The sequence below is a fragment of the Bufo bufo genome, chromosome 4 (assembly GCF_905171765.1).
Source record: "Bufo bufo chromosome 4, aBufBuf1.1, whole genome shotgun sequence".
NCBI lineage: Eukaryota > Metazoa > Chordata > Amphibia > Anura > Bufonidae > Bufo > Bufo bufo.
Window position 1 is genome coordinate 308,273,689 of NC_053392.1, and position 18,456 is coordinate 308,292,144.

An 18,456-nucleotide genomic window follows, 5' to 3' on the forward strand; every position below is an offset into this window, starting at 1 on the left:
TCGGACATCGGGGACCCCAGTCGATCAGCTGTTTGAGAAGTCGCGCCGCCTCCGTGAGCGCCGCTGCCTTCTTTCTGCTTTTCCTATGCCGAGTGATGACACGTTCATGTGTCACGTGGTTTAAGAGCAGCTCAGCCCCATTCAAGTGAATGAGGCTGAGCTGCAATATCAAGCACGGCAGCTATACAACGTACGGCTTGGTAAGCTTCTCAAAAAAACAGCCAATCGGAGGGAGTCCTGGGTGTCGGACCCCCACTGATCAGTAAAAAAAATAATCTTGGAAAACCCCTTTAACGTGCTGTAATGGAGCTAACTTCACAAGCAGATAGGGGACCATTCAATGTGTACATACAGTCCTTGTGGATTTAAAAACTTCCACCTTTATTCTGATACTACCCAACATGCTTGACATAATTGCCATGAGAGATGCGCAGTCCTTCACATACTGGCCTCCTCACCCTGTCATGATGTTTCGGTAGTCTCCACCCTGTTACTCCTAAGGGGATGGAGACTCCCAAAACACTGTGGCGGGGGGAGGAGGCCAGTATGTGATGGATTCCGCATTCTCATTGCAATTATGAGCCTTTAGCTACATCTGCAACACTTTGAACTTTATACTAATCCGAATAGGCTTGGTGGAGCTCAGGAGCAGGCTGAATTATTGATTCACAAAATGTGGTGTCCACATTGTGGGAAAGACATCATATGACCAAGATAGATTATTTTTTTTATCCACTGGAAGTAAACAGTGAGGGTTCCTACAGCAAGCAGAGATACTGAAAACAATATGGTATTGATTTGATAATTGTTACTGATGCTCAGATCTTTGCTATAATCACGTTTGAGCCTGAACAGCAGATGAATGTATTTTACAAGAATTATGCACTATTCATGAAACCAGCTAGCAATGATAATCCGGATATGAAACGTACACGTCGTCTGTTCAGTCTTTTTTTTTTTTTGCACCTGTATAAATGTGCTGTTAATGCAGCAATACACTTCTACTAAGAAAAGAGCTGGCCATGCATTACACTAGGGCCGCGCTCGTTCTTTTTGTAAGTTTCTGTGTACGATACAAAGATGAAGGTCGGAGCGTTTAATCATTGCGCTGATTATTGTGTCAAGGCGTCATTGGAGGGTATTCCCCCATTTACAGAGCCTGGAAAATGCAAAGCTTGCTGCAACAGATGGTCTGACGTTATTAGACGTGTTTTTGTCTATAGCAATCCCCAGGCCCAGCACCGCTAAAAGAAAGAAATAAATAAATTACGCGCAGCTTATCTAGGATTTGAGCACAATTTGTCACTGAATTTAGATTGCATTTATAGAAGTCTGGTGGCAGCTGCCTTGGCTCAGAACCAGACTCCATGCACTCCCATAATGGATGTGTTATATAAGTGCCACAGCCTTAGAATTAGGCAAATGCCAAATTAATACTTTCAATTATAAAAGCAGTATTATATAAACAGGAGGCTTTCAACAAATTTCATAATTTGAGAAGAAAAAATAAATGAATGAAAGTCAGTATTTACCTTCCTGCTACCAATGTGTCAAACGCCAAGAATGTTAATTAAATTATATTGTTGTAAAATAAATTAACCGATCACATTTTTTCCATCAGTGTTATATTTGTGTGGAAAAAATAAAACCCGTTATTAACCCCTATGTATGTCATCAGGATGTTCATTCCCAAATGATGGGAGGAGGAGGGGCTGTTGTGTTTGCCTTTGGAACTGAAAGCCTGAAGTGACTGCTGGGGGCTTAACTGGCAAAGTGTGTACAGAGAGAAAACTGTTAATATTAGGAAAGAGTGTGGGGGGCATCTACTGTGACGACGCAAGCTTGCTGTGACAAGTGGGTAAGTGAAAGTGAGCATTGCTAGAGGGGAAGCGGTGCACTGCTGTAACAACCAAGGGGAAATATATTCTGCCAAGTCACCTGATTGCTGGTGGCTGCCTATTAGACCTGGCTATGATCTGTCCAGGTCTGATACATTAGGTATATTACTTAAAGGGTTTCTGTCACCCCGCAAAACTCATTTTTTATTTTTTTTTGGATAGTTAGATTGCTCATAGTGCGATATAGGAGAATATAATGCTCTTACTTACTTTCATGCGGCCGATTCTTTATAAAACGAACTTTTATAATATGTAAATGAGGGCTCTACCAGCAAGTAGGGCGTCTACTTGCTGGTAGCTGCTGCAGAAATCCGCCCCCTCGCCGTGTTGATTGACAGGGCCAGCCGTGATCTCCTCCTCCAGCCGGCCCTGTCAGTAATTCAAAAATCGCGCGCCTCGCGTCATTCGGCGCAGGCGCTCTGAGATGAGGAGGCTCGTCTCCTCAGCACTCCCTCAGTGCGCCTGCGCCGATGACGTCTTCTCTTTCGGTGATGTCATCGGTGCAGGCGCACTGAGGGAGTGCTGAGGATACGAGCCTCCTCATCTCAGAGCGCCTGCGCCGAATGACGCGAGGCGCGCGATTTTTGAATTACTGACAGGGCCGGCCGGAGGAGGAGATCACGGCTGGCCCTGTTAATCAACAAGAGGAGGGGCGGATTTCTGCAGCAGCTACCAGCAAGTAGACGCCCTACTTGCTGGTAGAGCCCTCATTTACATATTATAAAAGTTCGTTTTATAAAGAATCGGCCGCATGAAAGTAAGTAAGAGCATTATATTCTCCTATATCGCACTATGAGGAATCTAACTATCCAAAAAAAAAAAAATAATGAGTTTTGCGGGGTGACAGAAACCCTTTAATCTCTTAGAACTCATCTACCCACTAAGCGGTCCAGGGTATAATTCAATAATTGTTCAATCAAATGGCCAGAGACCATAGAAACCCTGTTCTTGACCTAACATTTAAAACATAAGTTTTATTGGTATTATAAATAAAAGAAATGATGATCCCCAAAGGAAAAAGAAATTGTGTTAAAATCACAACCTGGTCATTCAATGTTTCAAGTGTCTATTGATATAGAATTATTGTTATGCAATTATCTTTCTAGACATCCGGTATCTTTATGTGTTCAAACACAAGATTGTTACAAAGGTGCAGCTATCATTTCCAGCATAATCCTTACCTGGTCTATTTAGTATTTGTGGGCTGTCACTCAGTTCAGTGTACCGTACTATATTAGGCTACTTTCACACTAGCGTTCGGGGCTCCGCTTGTGAGTTCCGTTTGAAGGCTCTCACAAGCGGCCCCGAACGGATCCGTACTGCCCTAATGCATTCTGAGTGGACGCGGATCCGCTCAGAATGCATCAGTCTGGCACCGTTTGTCCTCCACTCCGCTCAGCGAGCGGACACCTGAACGCAGCTTGCAGCGTTCGGGTGTACGCCTGGCCGTGCGGAGGCAAGCGGATCCGTCCAGACTTACAATGTAAGTCAATGGGGACGGATCCGTTTGAAGTTGACACAATATGGCTCAATTTTAAAACGGATCCGTCCCCCATTGACTTTTAATGTAAAGTCAAAACGAATCCGTTTGCATTATCATGAAAAAAAATATATATTAGGGGTGCACCGAAATTCCGGCAGCCGAAAATATCGGCCGAAAATGCACCTAATCCACTTCGGCCGATATTGTTACATATCGGCCGAAAATATGGGGTGTGGGATTTGTCACCCACCATCTGCGGGCGGGCGCCGGGCGGGCGGTTTACTTTGTCACTGCATCTTTATTTTACCTTACAATCGTGAGGCTCCAGTAACTAACAACTCTGCAGGCAGAGCGGAGGCCGGCGTAACGTCACTTACTCACGTGACGCGCCTGCTCCGCCTCCTTCATTCATAAAGTGGGCGGAGCAGGTGCGTCACGTGAGTAAGTGACGTTACGCCGCCCTCCGCTCTGCCTGCAGAGTTGTTACTGGAGCGTCACGATTGTAAGGTAAAATAAAGATGCAGTGAGTGATGCTGTGAGCAGCAGGGCCGGGGCTGTTATGGGTAGGGGGATCGGTCTATGGCACTGCTATGGGGAGGGGGGATCTGTGCACTGCTATGGGGAGGGGGGATCTGTGCACTGTTATGGGGAAAGGGATCTGTGCACTGTTATGGGGAAAGGGATCTGTGCACTGTTATGCCCATAACAGTGCACATAACAGTGCACAGATCCCCCTCTCCATAACAGCGCCACCCACAGATCCCCCTCTCCATAACAGCGCCACCCACAGATCCCCCTCTCCATAACAGCGCCACCCACAGATCCCCCTCTCCATAACAGCGCCACCCACAGATCCCCCTCTCCATAACAGCGCCACCCACAGATCCCCCTCTCCATAACAGCGCCACCCACAGATCCCCCTCTCCATAACAGCGCCACCCACAGATCCCCCTCTCCATAACAGCGCCACCCACAGATGAATTTCATTCATGAAAAATAATTATTAATAAAATCATTTAAAAAAAAGTATTTTAAAAGTATTTGGGCAAAAAGGCAGTTTCGGTTTCGGTTTTCGGTCAAGGGCATCCTGAATTTTCGGTTTCGGACCAGAATTTTCATTTCGGTGCACCCCTAAAATATATATATATATATATTTTTTGTTCATGGTAATGCAAACGGATCCGTTCTGAACGAATCTAAGCGTTTGCATTATAGGTGCGGATCCGTCTGTGCAGATACCAGACGGATCCGCACCTAACGCAGGTGTGAAAGTAGCCTTACATATACTCCGGTCTCTCACCGAATACAGTGCTATTTATTATTTATAGGCTATCACTTCAGGCTGCATTCAGCACTATACTATATATATATATATATATATATATATATATATATATATATATATACATACACTCAAATGTCATAGCCTGTCAAATATCAGTGTACAGCACTGTGATATATATACTTAGATCTCTCAAGTAACAGAAGGCAGTTTGCTCACCGAACGGCTGGAAAGCAGTACAATGAGTGTCTGCAGCCGGCAGTGAATCCTTGCAAGTTTGGGGCTGCATTTCAGCAAATGGAGTTGGGGAATTGGTTAGGATTCATGGTGTCCTCAATGCTGAGAAATACAGGCAGATACTTATCCATCATGCAATACCATCAGAGAGGCATGTGATTAGCTCCAAATGTATTCTGTGACAGGACAATGACTTCCAACGTACTGCCAATGTCAGTAAGTGTAAAGAAAAACAAGGATTCCTGGAAGTAATGATATGGGCCCCCAGAGACCTTATCTCGACATCATTGAATATGTCTGGGATAACATGAAGAGACAGAATGATTTGAGCAAGCCTACATCTACAGAAGATCTGTGGTTAAGGCCAAGTTCACACTTCAATTATTTGATCAGTTATTTCCATAACTTATTGTGAGCCAAAACCAAGTGTGGGTCAAAAACAGAGAACAGATGCAAATCTTTCCCTTAGGCCCCTTTCACACGGGCGTTGCAGATAGGGGCCGGATGCGTTCAGGGTGCGTTCAGTGAAACTCGCACCACTTTGCAAGTAAGTTCAGTCAGTTTTGTCGGCGATTACATTCAGTTGTTCAGTTTTTTCCGCGCGGGTACAATGCGTTTTGATGCGTTTTTCACGCGCGTGATAAAAAACCTGAAGGTTTACAAACAACATCTCTTAGGAACCATCAGTGAAAAACGCATCGCACCCGCACTTGCTTGTGGATGCAATGCATTTTTCACTGAAGCCCCATTCACTTCTATGGGGCCAGGGCTGCGTGAAAAACGCAGAATATAGAACATGCTGCGTTTTTCACGCAACGCAGAACTGATGCGTGAAAAAAAAACGCTCATGTACACAGACTCATTGAAATTAATAGGTCAGGATTCAGTGCGGGTGCTATGCGTTCACGTCACGCATTGCCCGTGTGAAAGGGGCCTTACACTTGATCTCCGAGTAGTTTTCACTACCGGTTTTGGCTCACAATAACTGATGGAAATAACTGAAGTCTGCCCAAGATATTCCCCAAGATATCTGGAACAACCTCCCTGCTGAGCTCCTTCAGAAACTGTGTGCAAGTGTATCTGGAAGAAATTATATTGTTTTGAAGACAATGGGTGGCCACACTAAATATAGATTGGATTTAGATTTCTCTTTTGTTCATTCTATTTGAATTTTGTTAATTGATAAAAATAAACTATTAGCACTTCTATACATGAAACCATTCTTACTTTGCACAGTACTGAATATTTATGCACCCCATATCCAGGACTAGAATTTCGATACCCAATTTCCATTGGAAATCCAATACCGGGATTTCCATTTTTTCGATAATGGGCTGCGCTACTGCACAGTCCAGTATCACAGAACATGAGCGCGCATGTTCCCTCAGCAGCACAGGGGAGAAGGAAGCAGTCTCTCCCTTCCCCTGTGCCGCCGCTGCCACCAATGAGGAGAGAGAGGCGGGCGCACTGCGCCATCAATGATAGCAGGACTTTAAATGGGTCCGGACTTAAATAGGTCCGGAGAAGGAACGCCCAGGAGAGAAGCTCATGTCTCCTGCCCATTGCTTCGATAGTAGTAATTAGCATATGGAGCAGGAGACGGTAATGGGGGCACAGCGGGCGAACGAAGCGGCGCCCAGGAATAATAGTAAGTGCAGGGAGATCCCTGGGCGCCGCTCTATGTAGCCTGTTCATCAAAGGTCATCTTTAACTTTTAATACAGGAGGCGGGTGCCGGCAGCAGAATCGCATAGCCAGCACTCTGCCTCTGACAGGGAGCTGCGATCAGTGGCAGTTAACCCCTCAGGTGCTGCACCTGAGGGGTTAACTGCCACTGATCTGCTGCCAGTACCCGCCTCCTGTATTAAGGGTTAATTATCATTGGTGGCGCAGTGCGGCGGCGGCGGCGGCGGCGGCGCCCCCCCCCCCCCCCCCCAACATTAAAATCATTGGTGGCAGTGGCCACAGGGTCCCCTCACCTTCTAATTGGTGGCAGTGGCCACAGGGTCCCCTCACCTTCTAATTGGTGGCAGTGGCCACAGGGTCCCCTCACCTTCCCCTCATTGGTGGCAGTGGCAGCTTCTGATAGGAGCCCCAGCAGTGTAAGCCTGGGGCTCCGATCGGTTACCATGGCAGCCAGGACGCTACTGAAGCCCTGGCTGCCATAGTCGGCTCCATGCTGCTGTGTGCACTATGCACAGGGCAGCAGGGAGAGTGTGAAGTCCTATTCACCCTAATAGAGCTCTATCAGGGTGAATAGGACAAGGGATTAAAAGATCCCAGGTTCTAGCCCCTAAGGGGGGAAATAGTTATTAAATAAACTGTAAAAAAAAAAAAAAAAAAAAAAAAAAAAAAAAAAACACACCAAGTATAAATCACCCCCTTTCCCAATTTTACATATAAAATATATAAACAATAAATAAATAAACAAACAAACATATCACTTATCGCCACGTCCAAAAAGTCAAAACTATTAAAATATTTTAAAAAAATCTATGCGGTGAACGGCGGAACAGAAACAAAAAAAAATGCGAGATTCGCCATTTTTTTAAATGCGGAATGCATGTGGCTTTTTTGGTGTTTTATTTTTTCGTGTGGTATTGAATGGTATCGAGTATCGCAATACTTTATGGTATCGAAATCGAATCAAAAATTTGGTATCACAACAACTCTATCCAGGACAATGATTGAAGTAAAACAAGGGAATAAAATATTCTGCTTTCACTATCCTTAAGCAGTAGACTTTTGCAACCAGGAAGCATTTACACTGATTATATTAAAAGGAAACTTAAACAACGTAAGAAACAAAACACGATAACCTTGAATATCTTAAACTCTGCACAAAGGGAACAAAACAAACCTGAGGAGTTGTAGGAGTCGCTTGGTCTGGTTCAGGTGACTTTTGCAGCTGCTTGTTTCCTTCTGTTTGGGAATTTCCTGGAGGATTTACTTGAGCCTGATGTTAAAAATAATAATAAAAAACTTTGGTGTACTACAGGAAATATCTACTATGTGAGCATGAAGTTATGTTTTGGCATCCAGAATTTACTTTGGCTACATTCACATCTCCAGTGAAAATATCCGGCAGCCTGTTCCAGCAGAGAACAGCCCGGCAAAGTTAATCGTATCCGCCCATTGCCGGTTCACCTCCAGATCCCCATTGACTATAAAAACTGCATGCCACCGTTTTTGTCCGGCCTACGTTTATGCTGAAATAGACCCCCGGATCAGACATGCTGTAGATGAGAATGTGGCCTAATGCACCATTACTGTGACTATGGTGCAGCTGCAGTATGTTTAATGCCACCAGTCTAGTCTCACAACCGGATTCTATGCCTAAATCTGGACACACTGTGCAGCAACTCTGCTGGCAATGCCATGTGAATGGGGTCCTTTATGCCCTATACACATGTACCGGAATTATCTGTGTGGAATAATGACTGTGGTATGGATTTAATAATTTGCAGCATGTGTTTTAGTCACAAGGATTCAATGCTGAAAAGTTACAGATAAGATTTCTTGACACTCAATACAGCCAATCCATGTGAAAATTCACAGCCGAAATCAGTGCTTCAGCCACAGATTTCACTGAAAATCCAAGGCTGATTTCCCTATTGCAAATCCTGACCGAGTTTCCCAAATCTGTTCTAGTAAATAGTTATCTTACTTTTTACCATAGTATTTATGGCTATAACTTCAGTAATGAATTTCATTATGCGGGTGTAAAGTAATCTCAACACTTTTGGGGCATCTTGTGCATGTGCCATAGGTGGGACCTGCACCTACAGTAGGTGTTTGTGAGATTGTGCTTTTAGCACGACAGCGTCGCGCTGATACTCGGCAACATGGTGCCGAGATCTCGCACTCACTGGAATAGTGACAGCACATCCCAGCAAGCGCGTCATAGAAGCGACGGGAGATCCGACTTGGATTCCCGCCAATTCTACACGTGTGCGGCGTTTGTTATGAATCCTGAGGGGGAAGTCCCCGCCGGATTTTAAATAAAAATCCGGCCTGGGTCCCCCCCTCAGGAGCATACCGGGCCCTTAGGTCTGTTATGGGTTGTAAGGAGAGCCCCCCCTACGCCGAAAAAAACGGCGTAGGGGGTCCCCCTACAATCCATACCAGACCCGTATCCAAAGCACGCTACCCGGCCAGCCAGGAAGGGAGTGGGGACGAGCGAGCGCCCCCCCCCCCCCCCCTCCTGAGCCGTACCAGGCTGCATGCCCTCAACATGGGGGGGTTGGGTGCTCTGGGGCAGGGGGCGCACTGCGGCCCCCCCACCTCAGAGCACCCTGTCCCCATGTTGATGAGGACAGGGCCCCTTCCCGACAACCCTGGCCGTTGGTTGTCGGGGTATGCGGGCGGGAGGCTTATCGGAATCTGGGAGCCCCCTTTAATAAGGGGGCCCCCAGATACCGGCCCCCCACCCTAAGTGAATGAGTATGGGGTACATCGTACCCCTACCCATTCACCTGCAAGAAAAGTGGTAAAAACACAAATAAACCACACAGTGTATTAAAATATTTTATTTTTCTGCTCCGGAGGCCGCCCCCTGTCTTCTTTATTAGCTCTTTTACCAGGGGGGGGCTCTTCTTCTTCCGCTATCCCGACGGGTCTTCTCCGCTATCCGGGGGGTCTTCTCAACTCTCCGGGGTTCTCCTTCTGTCTTCTCCGCTATCCGGGGGGTCTTCTCAACTCTCCGGGGTTCTCCTTCTGTCTTCTCCGCTATCCGGGGGGGGTCTTCTCAACTCTCCGGGGTTCTCCTTCTGTCTTCTCCGCTATCCGGGGGGTCTTCTCAACTCTCCGGGGTTCTCCTTCTGTCTTCTCCGCTATCCGGGGGGGTCTTCTCAACTCTCCGGGGTTCTCCTTCTGTCTTCTCCGCTATCCGGGGGGGGTCTTCTCAACTCTCCGGGGTTCTCCTTCTGTCTTCTCCGCTATCCGGGGGGTCTTCTCAACTCTCCGGGGTTCTCCTTCTGTCTTCTCCGCTATCCGGGGGGGGTCTTCTCAACTCTCCGGGGTTCTCCTTCTGTCTTCTCCGCTATCCGGGGGGGTCTTCTCAACTCTCCGGGGTTCTCCTTCTGTCTTCTCCTTCTGTCTTGTTGACTCGGCGCACCCCGGTTCTTCGTCTCGCGAGACTCGGCGCACCCCGATTCTTCGTCTCGCGAGACGTCTCGCGAGACGAAGAACCGGGGTGCGCCGAGTCAACAAGACAGAAGGAGAAGACAGAAGGAGAACCCCGGAGAGTTGAGAAGACCCCCCCGGATAGCGGAGAAGACCCGTCGGGATAGCGGAAGAAGAAGAGCCCCCCCCGGTAAAAGAGCTAATAAAGAAGACAGGGGGCGGCCTCCGGAGCAGAAAAATAAAATATTTTAATACACTGTGTGGTTTATTTGTGTTTTTACCACTTTTCTTGCAGGTGAATGGGTAGGGGTACGATGTACCCCATACTCATTCACTTAGGGTGGGGGGCCGGTATCTGGGGGCCCCCTTATTAAAGGGGGCTCCCAGATTCCGATAAGCCTCCCGCCCGCATACCCCGACAACCAACGGCCAGGGTTGTCGGGAAGGGGCCCTGTCCTCATCAACATGGGGACAGGGTGCTCTGAGGTGGGGGGGCCGCAGTGCGCCCCCTGCCCCAGAGCACCCAACCCCCCCATGTTGAGGGCATGCAGCCTGGTACGGCTCAGGAGGGGGGGGGGGGGGGGGGGGCGCTCGCTCGTCCCCACTCCCTTCCTGGCTGGCCGGGTAGCGTGCTTTGGATACGGGTCTGGTATGGATTGTAGGGGGACCCCCTACGCCATTTTTTTCGGCGTAGGGGGGGCTCTCCTTACAACCCATAACAGACCTAAGGGCCCGGTATGCTCCTGAGGGGGGGACCCAGGCCGGATTTTTATTTAAAATCCGGCGGGGACTTCCCCCTCAGGATTCATAACAAACGCCGCACACGTGTAGAATTGGCGGGAATCCAAGTCGGATCTCCCGTCGCTTCTATGACGGCTCTGTCTCCATCGCGGCAAGCCAGCTCGGCGCTGGCTCCCGCGATGGGGCTCGTAGGTGCTCAATCTCGCCGAGAAAGAGAGCGAGATTGACACAAAATCGGGTTCACCTACTGTATCGGACATTTATGGCCTTGAATAATTACAATAAAAGAGTATTTATAGTGGCTCTCCGACTATCAGCATAGAAATGGTGCTCTCACCTAAGTGACTCACCCAGTCACTGAAAAACAGGAAAAATCTTAACAATATAATAGGCAGGCACTCAACATCTGGTATACTTAAGTCAGATATGAATTGTTGTATACAAAATCCTAATTTATTCTGGTAATATCAAATACATATCAACTTAAAACCCCGGCATAAAATACATAAATAATACAATCCACAAAAAAATTCATTCACTCAAATAACTTGTTAGTTGTAAGGTTTCCGCATAAAACTTTGTTGGTGAGATCTGTGCAAAATGATGTAACAAAACACTTGATCCTCCAAGGAATGTATATATGGTTTTGTTAATATACTCCTTCCATGAGTGATCACAAACTTAAAAATGCGGCTGGCTTTCCATTATATTCACACATATGCAGAGTATTATGGAGCAAAGTGTATTAGTGGGAGCGGTGGTTAGTTTGGTTATCGTACTCACTATTAAGTTGTCCTTTATATTGCGGATTTCGATGGCGTCCCACCCAATAATCAGCTCACTCACCCCGCTTCTTTCAATGGCGCCGGCTGTTGAGTGCCAAGGTTGAATATGTATGAATATAATGGAAAGCCAGCCGCATTTTTAAGTTTGTGATCACTCATGGAAGGAGTATATTAACAAAACCATATATACATTCCTTGGAGGATCAAGTGTTTTGTTACATCATTTTGCACAGATCTCACCAACAAAGTTGTATGCGGAAACCTTACAACTAAAACTAACAAGTTATTTGAGTGAATTGCTGAAACTAACAAGATGTATATGGATGTGTATTAAAACCTATACCGGACTGTGGGGACAATCAGAAAGAACCATACACCCTGTCTCACATATGTATACATAAAAGAAGATCTTTGTCAGTCAACAAAGTCAACATATTCTTTTAAACTTACATTTTGGAACGTTGAACCTGCGATTCTATATAAGCCTTAAAACTATATGGATCCAACCACATTTTATTTTGACAATTTTTGTGGATTGTATTATTTATGTATTTTATGCCGGGGTTTTAAGTTGATATGTATTTGATATTACCAGAATAAATTAGGATTATGTATACAACAATTCATATCTGACTTAAAGGGGTCCTGCACTTTGTTTAAACTGATCTATCCTCTGGATAGATCATCAGTATCTGATCGGTGGGGGTCCGAGCGCTGCTGCCTTCTCAAACAGCTGATTGGCGGGGGTCCTGGGTGTCAGACCCTGCCGATCAGATGGATAGATCATCGGTTTAAACAAAGTGCAGAACCCCTTTAAGTATACCAGATGTTGAGTGCCTGCATATTATATTGTTAAGATTTATGGCGCTGAGTATACAAAATACAAATTTAAACAAATATCTGAATACCGTAAAACTGATTTGTCTAGCAAGTTCTCTGTCTTCTCTGTCATCTCGACTGGACTCTGAGTTAAGTGGTAGCAAAGCAGACTTCATACTTATTCCACACGCTTCACAGAAGTAGTCCTGAGACCTGAATGAAGAGGCAAGAATGAAGAATAACAGCAAAGATTTTTTCAGGTATAGAGATTAACTTCACTGAAGCCTGACACTATGTACCCTATTTCGAATGAAAATGAAATAGTGGGGTTTGTCTAATATTTAGATAGTGTAAACATACTAGAGAGTTGAAGATGCAGGATGATCGATCTGGAGCATCTTTAGACACTTTTGTATACATTTACCCCATCTATTGGTTGGCTGACAACAGTTCATCTTCAGCCTTGCTTTTCACGCTATGAAATGCCCCCTTGTCAAAAGTAATTCTAACATGCTAGACAAAGGAGCATGGCGTAGCATGAAAGACATATCTGGTTAGGACAACATAATATGTGGTATCATTTGTGATACAAAGCACACATACCAGTTTTTTGGGGCAAATTAGGCCCTAACCCTCTCCCAATTCTACGTATGTGGTGTTTTCCAATTGTAATTAAAGGGGAATTCCGTCCTGAAGCATTTATCACCTATCCACTGGGACCCCCACCAATCAATCACCAGGGTCCACTATACCTCCCCAGCCCAGGACCAGTTGGAGCCTCACCAGTCTGCAAAAAACACCTATCGAGTGGTAGGTCATGGGTGCTTCAGGATGAAATACGCCTACTGACCACTGTCCAGCAACTGGGCCCAACTCCCAGTGTAGGAACCCAAGATGTGGTTTACTTACTTTTTGGCAAGTGCTTTCCTTTCTTCAGGTGTGTAATCCAGGGAACCTATGGCACCTTCTCCTTTTGTAGGCATGAATCCAATGATGGCCAACAACGCAGTTCGGACTTAAAAGATAAAGACAAATTTGATTTATTATTAGCTGAATAATACTAGTCAAAGAAGCGATACGCTCATTTATAATACAGATACTCATGAAGTATGTTAAAACCAATTGAGGTTAATGTGGTTTAAGCTATTCACATGGCAGGCGATAAATAGATGATTGCTGGAGGTTTGACTACTGGTTGTGTGAATGGAGCAGTAGTGTGCATGTGTGAGCACCATTCCATTTGCTTCTATGGGACCATGCAAGTGAACAGAACGGTGGAATGCAAAGCAACACTTAATTCGTAAAGGGTACTCAGGGAACCCATTCTTGTGATCACAGGGGGTCCCAGCCACTGGACCACCTGCAATCATACATTTATTACCGATCCTGTCAATAGGTGATAAGTGTTTATGCCAAATCTCCTTACGTCCATAAAGAAGAGAACCTCAGAACATACTTTTATTGCTTTCATAAAGGCCACAAAAACACTGAAAAGATGATCTCTACATGTTGTAACTCTGTTTTGAGAATTATTAAGCGCTTGTGGTGGCCAGCGGACTCCTTCTCATGGCTGTTCATATGTCATTAAAGAACTCTTCTTTTGAGGTGTAGAATTGTTTTGCAGTTTGCGCATTACATTATTAACCATAGCCGACAGAAAACAGCGGGCTCCTCATTACGCAGAACTAGGGGGATTTATCACGGCCAGCGTTTCATATTCTAGTCCCAATCTGAAGAGCCAGATTTATGAACAGGCAGACACCTCTCTAAATTTGTCTCATCATTAGCTGTTCATGTACCACAAAATTACATTTATGCCCGCTATCAGCTGCTGTAAGTTTGACCTATAATTTCCAACTGTGTCTCAGTTTTTGCTGAGTGATTAAATTTAATAAAGTGGGCCAGGTTTAGCAGTGGGAGAAAAGCTTTAAAGGTTAACAATATTGTTTCTATTCACTAACAGCTAGAAGTAACCAAATATATAGTATATGTGCTACATTTACTATAATGAGAAAGCAGAAATTAACATGTTTGAGACAGCAGTTCACCTCTTTCATGGTCCATTTGGAAAAGATGAGCAGGTGGAGTCTTAGGAGGAGAGCCCTGTGAGTATGTGGCTCTTGTCCAATCAAGAATGCTGCCCCTCATGAGGATTACCAGGGACCCAGTATTTAGTGTTCATAGGCCTCGTACAGATGCCTTACTTAAGGATCACTACTGATATTAAATCATTAGAAGTAAAATTGGATTGTGAAATACGGGACATTATGAGCTACTACTACTTCACCAAATTAAAGCTGTTTCCAGGAGTTACTAATTGATGACCTATATGATAGATCATAAATATCAGATAGACGGGGGGGGGGGCACACAGCACTCTCACCAATTAGCTGATTTTACTAGTTGTGGTGCCAGAACTACACAGCATACATCCATACACTGCGCCAAGTGAACTGGAGCAGCGATGCAGTAACCAGATAAAGGCTCTACACAGAGTACAGAGCGGTGAAGCTCCACTGCCTTGTTCTGGAACTACAATTAATCCGCGCCGGTACTGAGAGCTGGACCCCTGCAGATATTGGTGCCAGTGCTCCAGATGGCGACCAAAATGGTCGCCAATGCGACTTAGAATTAGAAAATGGCGACAAGTCTTTGTAGTCTTGTCGCCATTTGCGCCTAAACCCTCTGCTGCTCTGTCTTTTTAAGGCTGCGCGCCGGCTTTTTCTTCTGTGGTTCCTTTTACACTTAGCCGACGCTCTCTGGTGTCAGGAGAAAGCCCCGTCTACCCACTTCGCCATTGGCTGCCAGGTATAACCCGGGAACTACAATCTGCTGGTCTAGTTAGTAGGTGAGGAGAGCTCCTCCCACTGATTCGTCAGAGCCGCCAGTTCACTGGAGACATGTTGGGGAGCTCCGGTGTCCTGTGTTCACTCTGCGCCGTGCATTATAATTCATGTATAGTGTAATGCTCCCCCTGACACATTGCCTCAGGACTGTGCCTCTGCCGAGCATGATGCGGCCTCCACATACCAGGTAACGAGACTGACGAGCAGAGGCTGGGCTCTCTTTAATGGAATCTCTGTCTCCTCTGCCCTGAAATATGTCATGAAGCCGCTCAATATAGATTTCATGCTGGCTCTGACACGGTGGTTTTAACTTTCAGCGCTGATGTCACATAGTAAGTCTGCCTTGTAGCTGAAGATGAATGGATCCTGTGAAACCTCCCACATGTCAGCAGTGTGATCTCCAGGTCAGGTTTAGATCATGTACTGCAGAGGCTGCTGGGGGGGAGCTGTTGTTGAGTGGTTAATTATAACTCCACTTTTTTATGTATGTAATTCTGCTCTCCTGGAGATGTAACTTTTTTTTTTTTTTTTTTTTTTTTTTTTTTTTGTATTTTACTATATCTTAAGTGTATTTTTATTTTATAGTACCCCTTTACAATCCTGGGTGCATCATAACTGCCATGTGTTACAGCAAAGAAGGGGTTTTCTCACACTGTGGTCCTCACCAGTCCATAGACCCAAGGGGCCACAGTGCTAGGTAAAGTGTCCCACTGAAGTTTTCTCTGAAAGGTGCCTCTGACAACCCCTACTGTGCTGGATACGGCCAGTGGGGCGGAGGTGACGTTCAGTCAGGAGTGTTCGCTGCGTTTGGGGACCTGGTGACAGTCCCTACAGTCAGCCGCCCTCTGCCCTGTCTGATAGTCCTGTCACAGCCATAGCCGCCCTCTGCCCTGTCTGATAGTCCGGTCACAGTCGCTGTATCGGGTGACGCCCCTCTTCAGGACTAAGGTCCTCATACACATTAGATGCCAGTGGCTGCACACATGGACTCCTGTCTGCTTCCCTTGCATTATGTTAAATGGTCATGTGATGCAAGGGAAGCAGATCTCCACTGTGACCAGTAATCGTCTTGATGGCACTGCAGTCTAACGTTTTCATAGAGAAACCCAAGACAAGCAGCGGAGGCCGGGAAGCGAATGAGCCGGGACCCAGCCCCTAGGGATTACCAACGTGAATCTGCCTAGTCTGATAGGTCATGGGAATGAGTGCACAACCCCTTTTAACTGCGTGGGCTGTAACCTAGAAAACCCCATGCTCCTAGTCCTAAGCATCCCAGCTATATTATATGCATTTTAAATTTGGCGACTAAAAATTTCATTTGGCTCCTAAATTTTTCAGGTTAGGAGCCAATGGCTCCTTGATATTTTTTTTTGTCTGGAGCCCTGGGTGCCCTATAATACTGTTAGGTCATCAATAGGTAAGTACTGGAAAATCTCTTTAAAGGGGGCTGTCAGTAGTTCTTCTATGACTAAGATAAGTTTTAATTCCACTGGCACCACAGTCACACGTGAAATTGGAAAGGGCCCCTTCATGTAGTGTCCCAGTCTCACTACTAAAGGCTTCTCAACTACTCCCCTCTGTCTTGAGTGTTGGCTTTAGTTTTCAACAGGGAGTTCGCTAAAGCCAAAGCAGAGGGGAGGGGAGGGGTTGCGAAGCCTCCAGTGAGAGAGCCGAAGACACTGAACATGAAGGGGCTGCCTCCATGGGACCTCCAATTGCAGAACTGAAAACTTTTCTTACCTGGTAATGCAGAAGCCTGAAGACCCACCACGATATGTTTAAACAGCTTTATCTCCCACTTATTCACCTCTGTCAGCAGTTCTGAGGTTTCAAAACCACGGGCAGGCTGACTTAAAGAGGACCTTTCCTCAGTTTTGACATAGGCTAATTATGGTATTACCTTGTAGGGCGGCCCCCACTTATACCATGGGTGTATTTTTTTTTCAAACCTGTGCGATCCTCCCTGTTGCGAGTTTAATGCTCATCGGGGGGGCCACAGCGGGCGAAGGAGGGGGGGAAGGGTTGAAAAAATAAATAAAATACACCCATGGCATCAGTGGGGGCCGCCCTACAAGGTAATACCATAACTAGCTTATGTCAAAACTGATGAAAGGTACTCTTTAAACATGCAAATTCATAAAAGGAGGCAGTGGGTGGACACCAAGTGAGAAACTCAAAGAAATGAGTGGGAGAGACTTCAGCCTTGTAAAATAAGGTTTTGCACAAGGTTCAAAAGAATAGCATCGTGAGAAGGCAAACAGGCACTTACTACTCCAAGATGGCTGCCACGTTTCAGGATGGTGCCCGGAAATACTTAAGCAAATTTTCTTCCCAACTTCAAATCTACCATTAGCCTGGCAAATAAAAAATAAAAAGTAATGATAACAATAAGTGCATAAACATGATCCAAATCAGTCAAAAGCTTGTGCAATAAGGTAACTGACTTACTGTTAACAAAATGATACTTGGAGGTTTCATGGGGTATTCGGGTGGAAGAACAATTCGGCCATGGTAAATGCCGCTGTCAAAATCAGAATCTGGTGGACCCCTGACAGTAAAGTGCCATTCAAAAAGATTATCCTTTAACAATAAAAAACAATATTCGTTAAAATGAATTAAAACAGATACAGGTAAAATATATGAAAAGTTGCAACTGTACATGAAAAACACCTGGTAAAATCCCTCTTTTATATACAGAATGGAAAGAACTACACTATCCCTTTAAAAGAATCATATCTCTTGTAACCAAGCGCAAAACTCGCCAACACCACTCAACATACCGCTGGCTTCAGAAAGCCAGATTTTATTGTCCATATTATAGCAGTCATACCCGGAGCTACTGTACAAGAGCTTTATAGAACAGAATAGGGTTGGGCGATATCAAAAATATTCCCACGATAACGATATTAAGAAATTTATCGCAATAACGATATATATCGCAATAAATACCCATTTAGAAGAAAAAACACTTGGGGCCACGAGGAGACGTTATACTGTATGGGGCCAGCCACGAGGAGACGTTATACTGTATGGGATCAGCCACGAGGAGACGTTATACTGTATGGGGTCAGCCACGAGGAGACGTTATACTGTATGGGGTCAGCCACGAGGAGACGTTATACTGTATGGGGTCAGCCACGAGGAGACGTTATACTGTATGGGAGCAGCCACGAGGAGACGTTATACTGTATGGGGTCAGCCACAAGGAGACGTTATACTGTATGGGGTCAGCCACAAGGAGA

At 45.6% G+C, this 18,456-nt stretch overlaps 1 protein-coding gene across 1 annotated transcript in view; it reads right to left on the bottom strand.

Moving 5' to 3' along the window:
• UBE2J1 (ubiquitin conjugating enzyme E2 J1) overlaps positions 1 to 18,456 on the bottom strand; it is a 32,196-nt gene that overhangs the window by 2,299 nt on the left and 11,441 nt on the right. The window contains exons 3-7 of the mRNA XM_040428758.1: positions 17,663 to 17,794; positions 17,484 to 17,568; positions 13,278 to 13,383; positions 12,458 to 12,581; positions 7,760 to 7,855 (exon numbers count right to left, since the gene is read on the bottom strand). Coding sequence (XP_040284692.1) covers positions 7,760 to 7,855; positions 12,458 to 12,581; positions 13,278 to 13,383; positions 17,484 to 17,568; positions 17,663 to 17,794 — 543 coding nt within the window. The remainder of the gene's footprint in view (positions 1 to 7,759; positions 7,856 to 12,457; positions 12,582 to 13,277; positions 13,384 to 17,483; positions 17,569 to 17,662; positions 17,795 to 18,456) is intronic.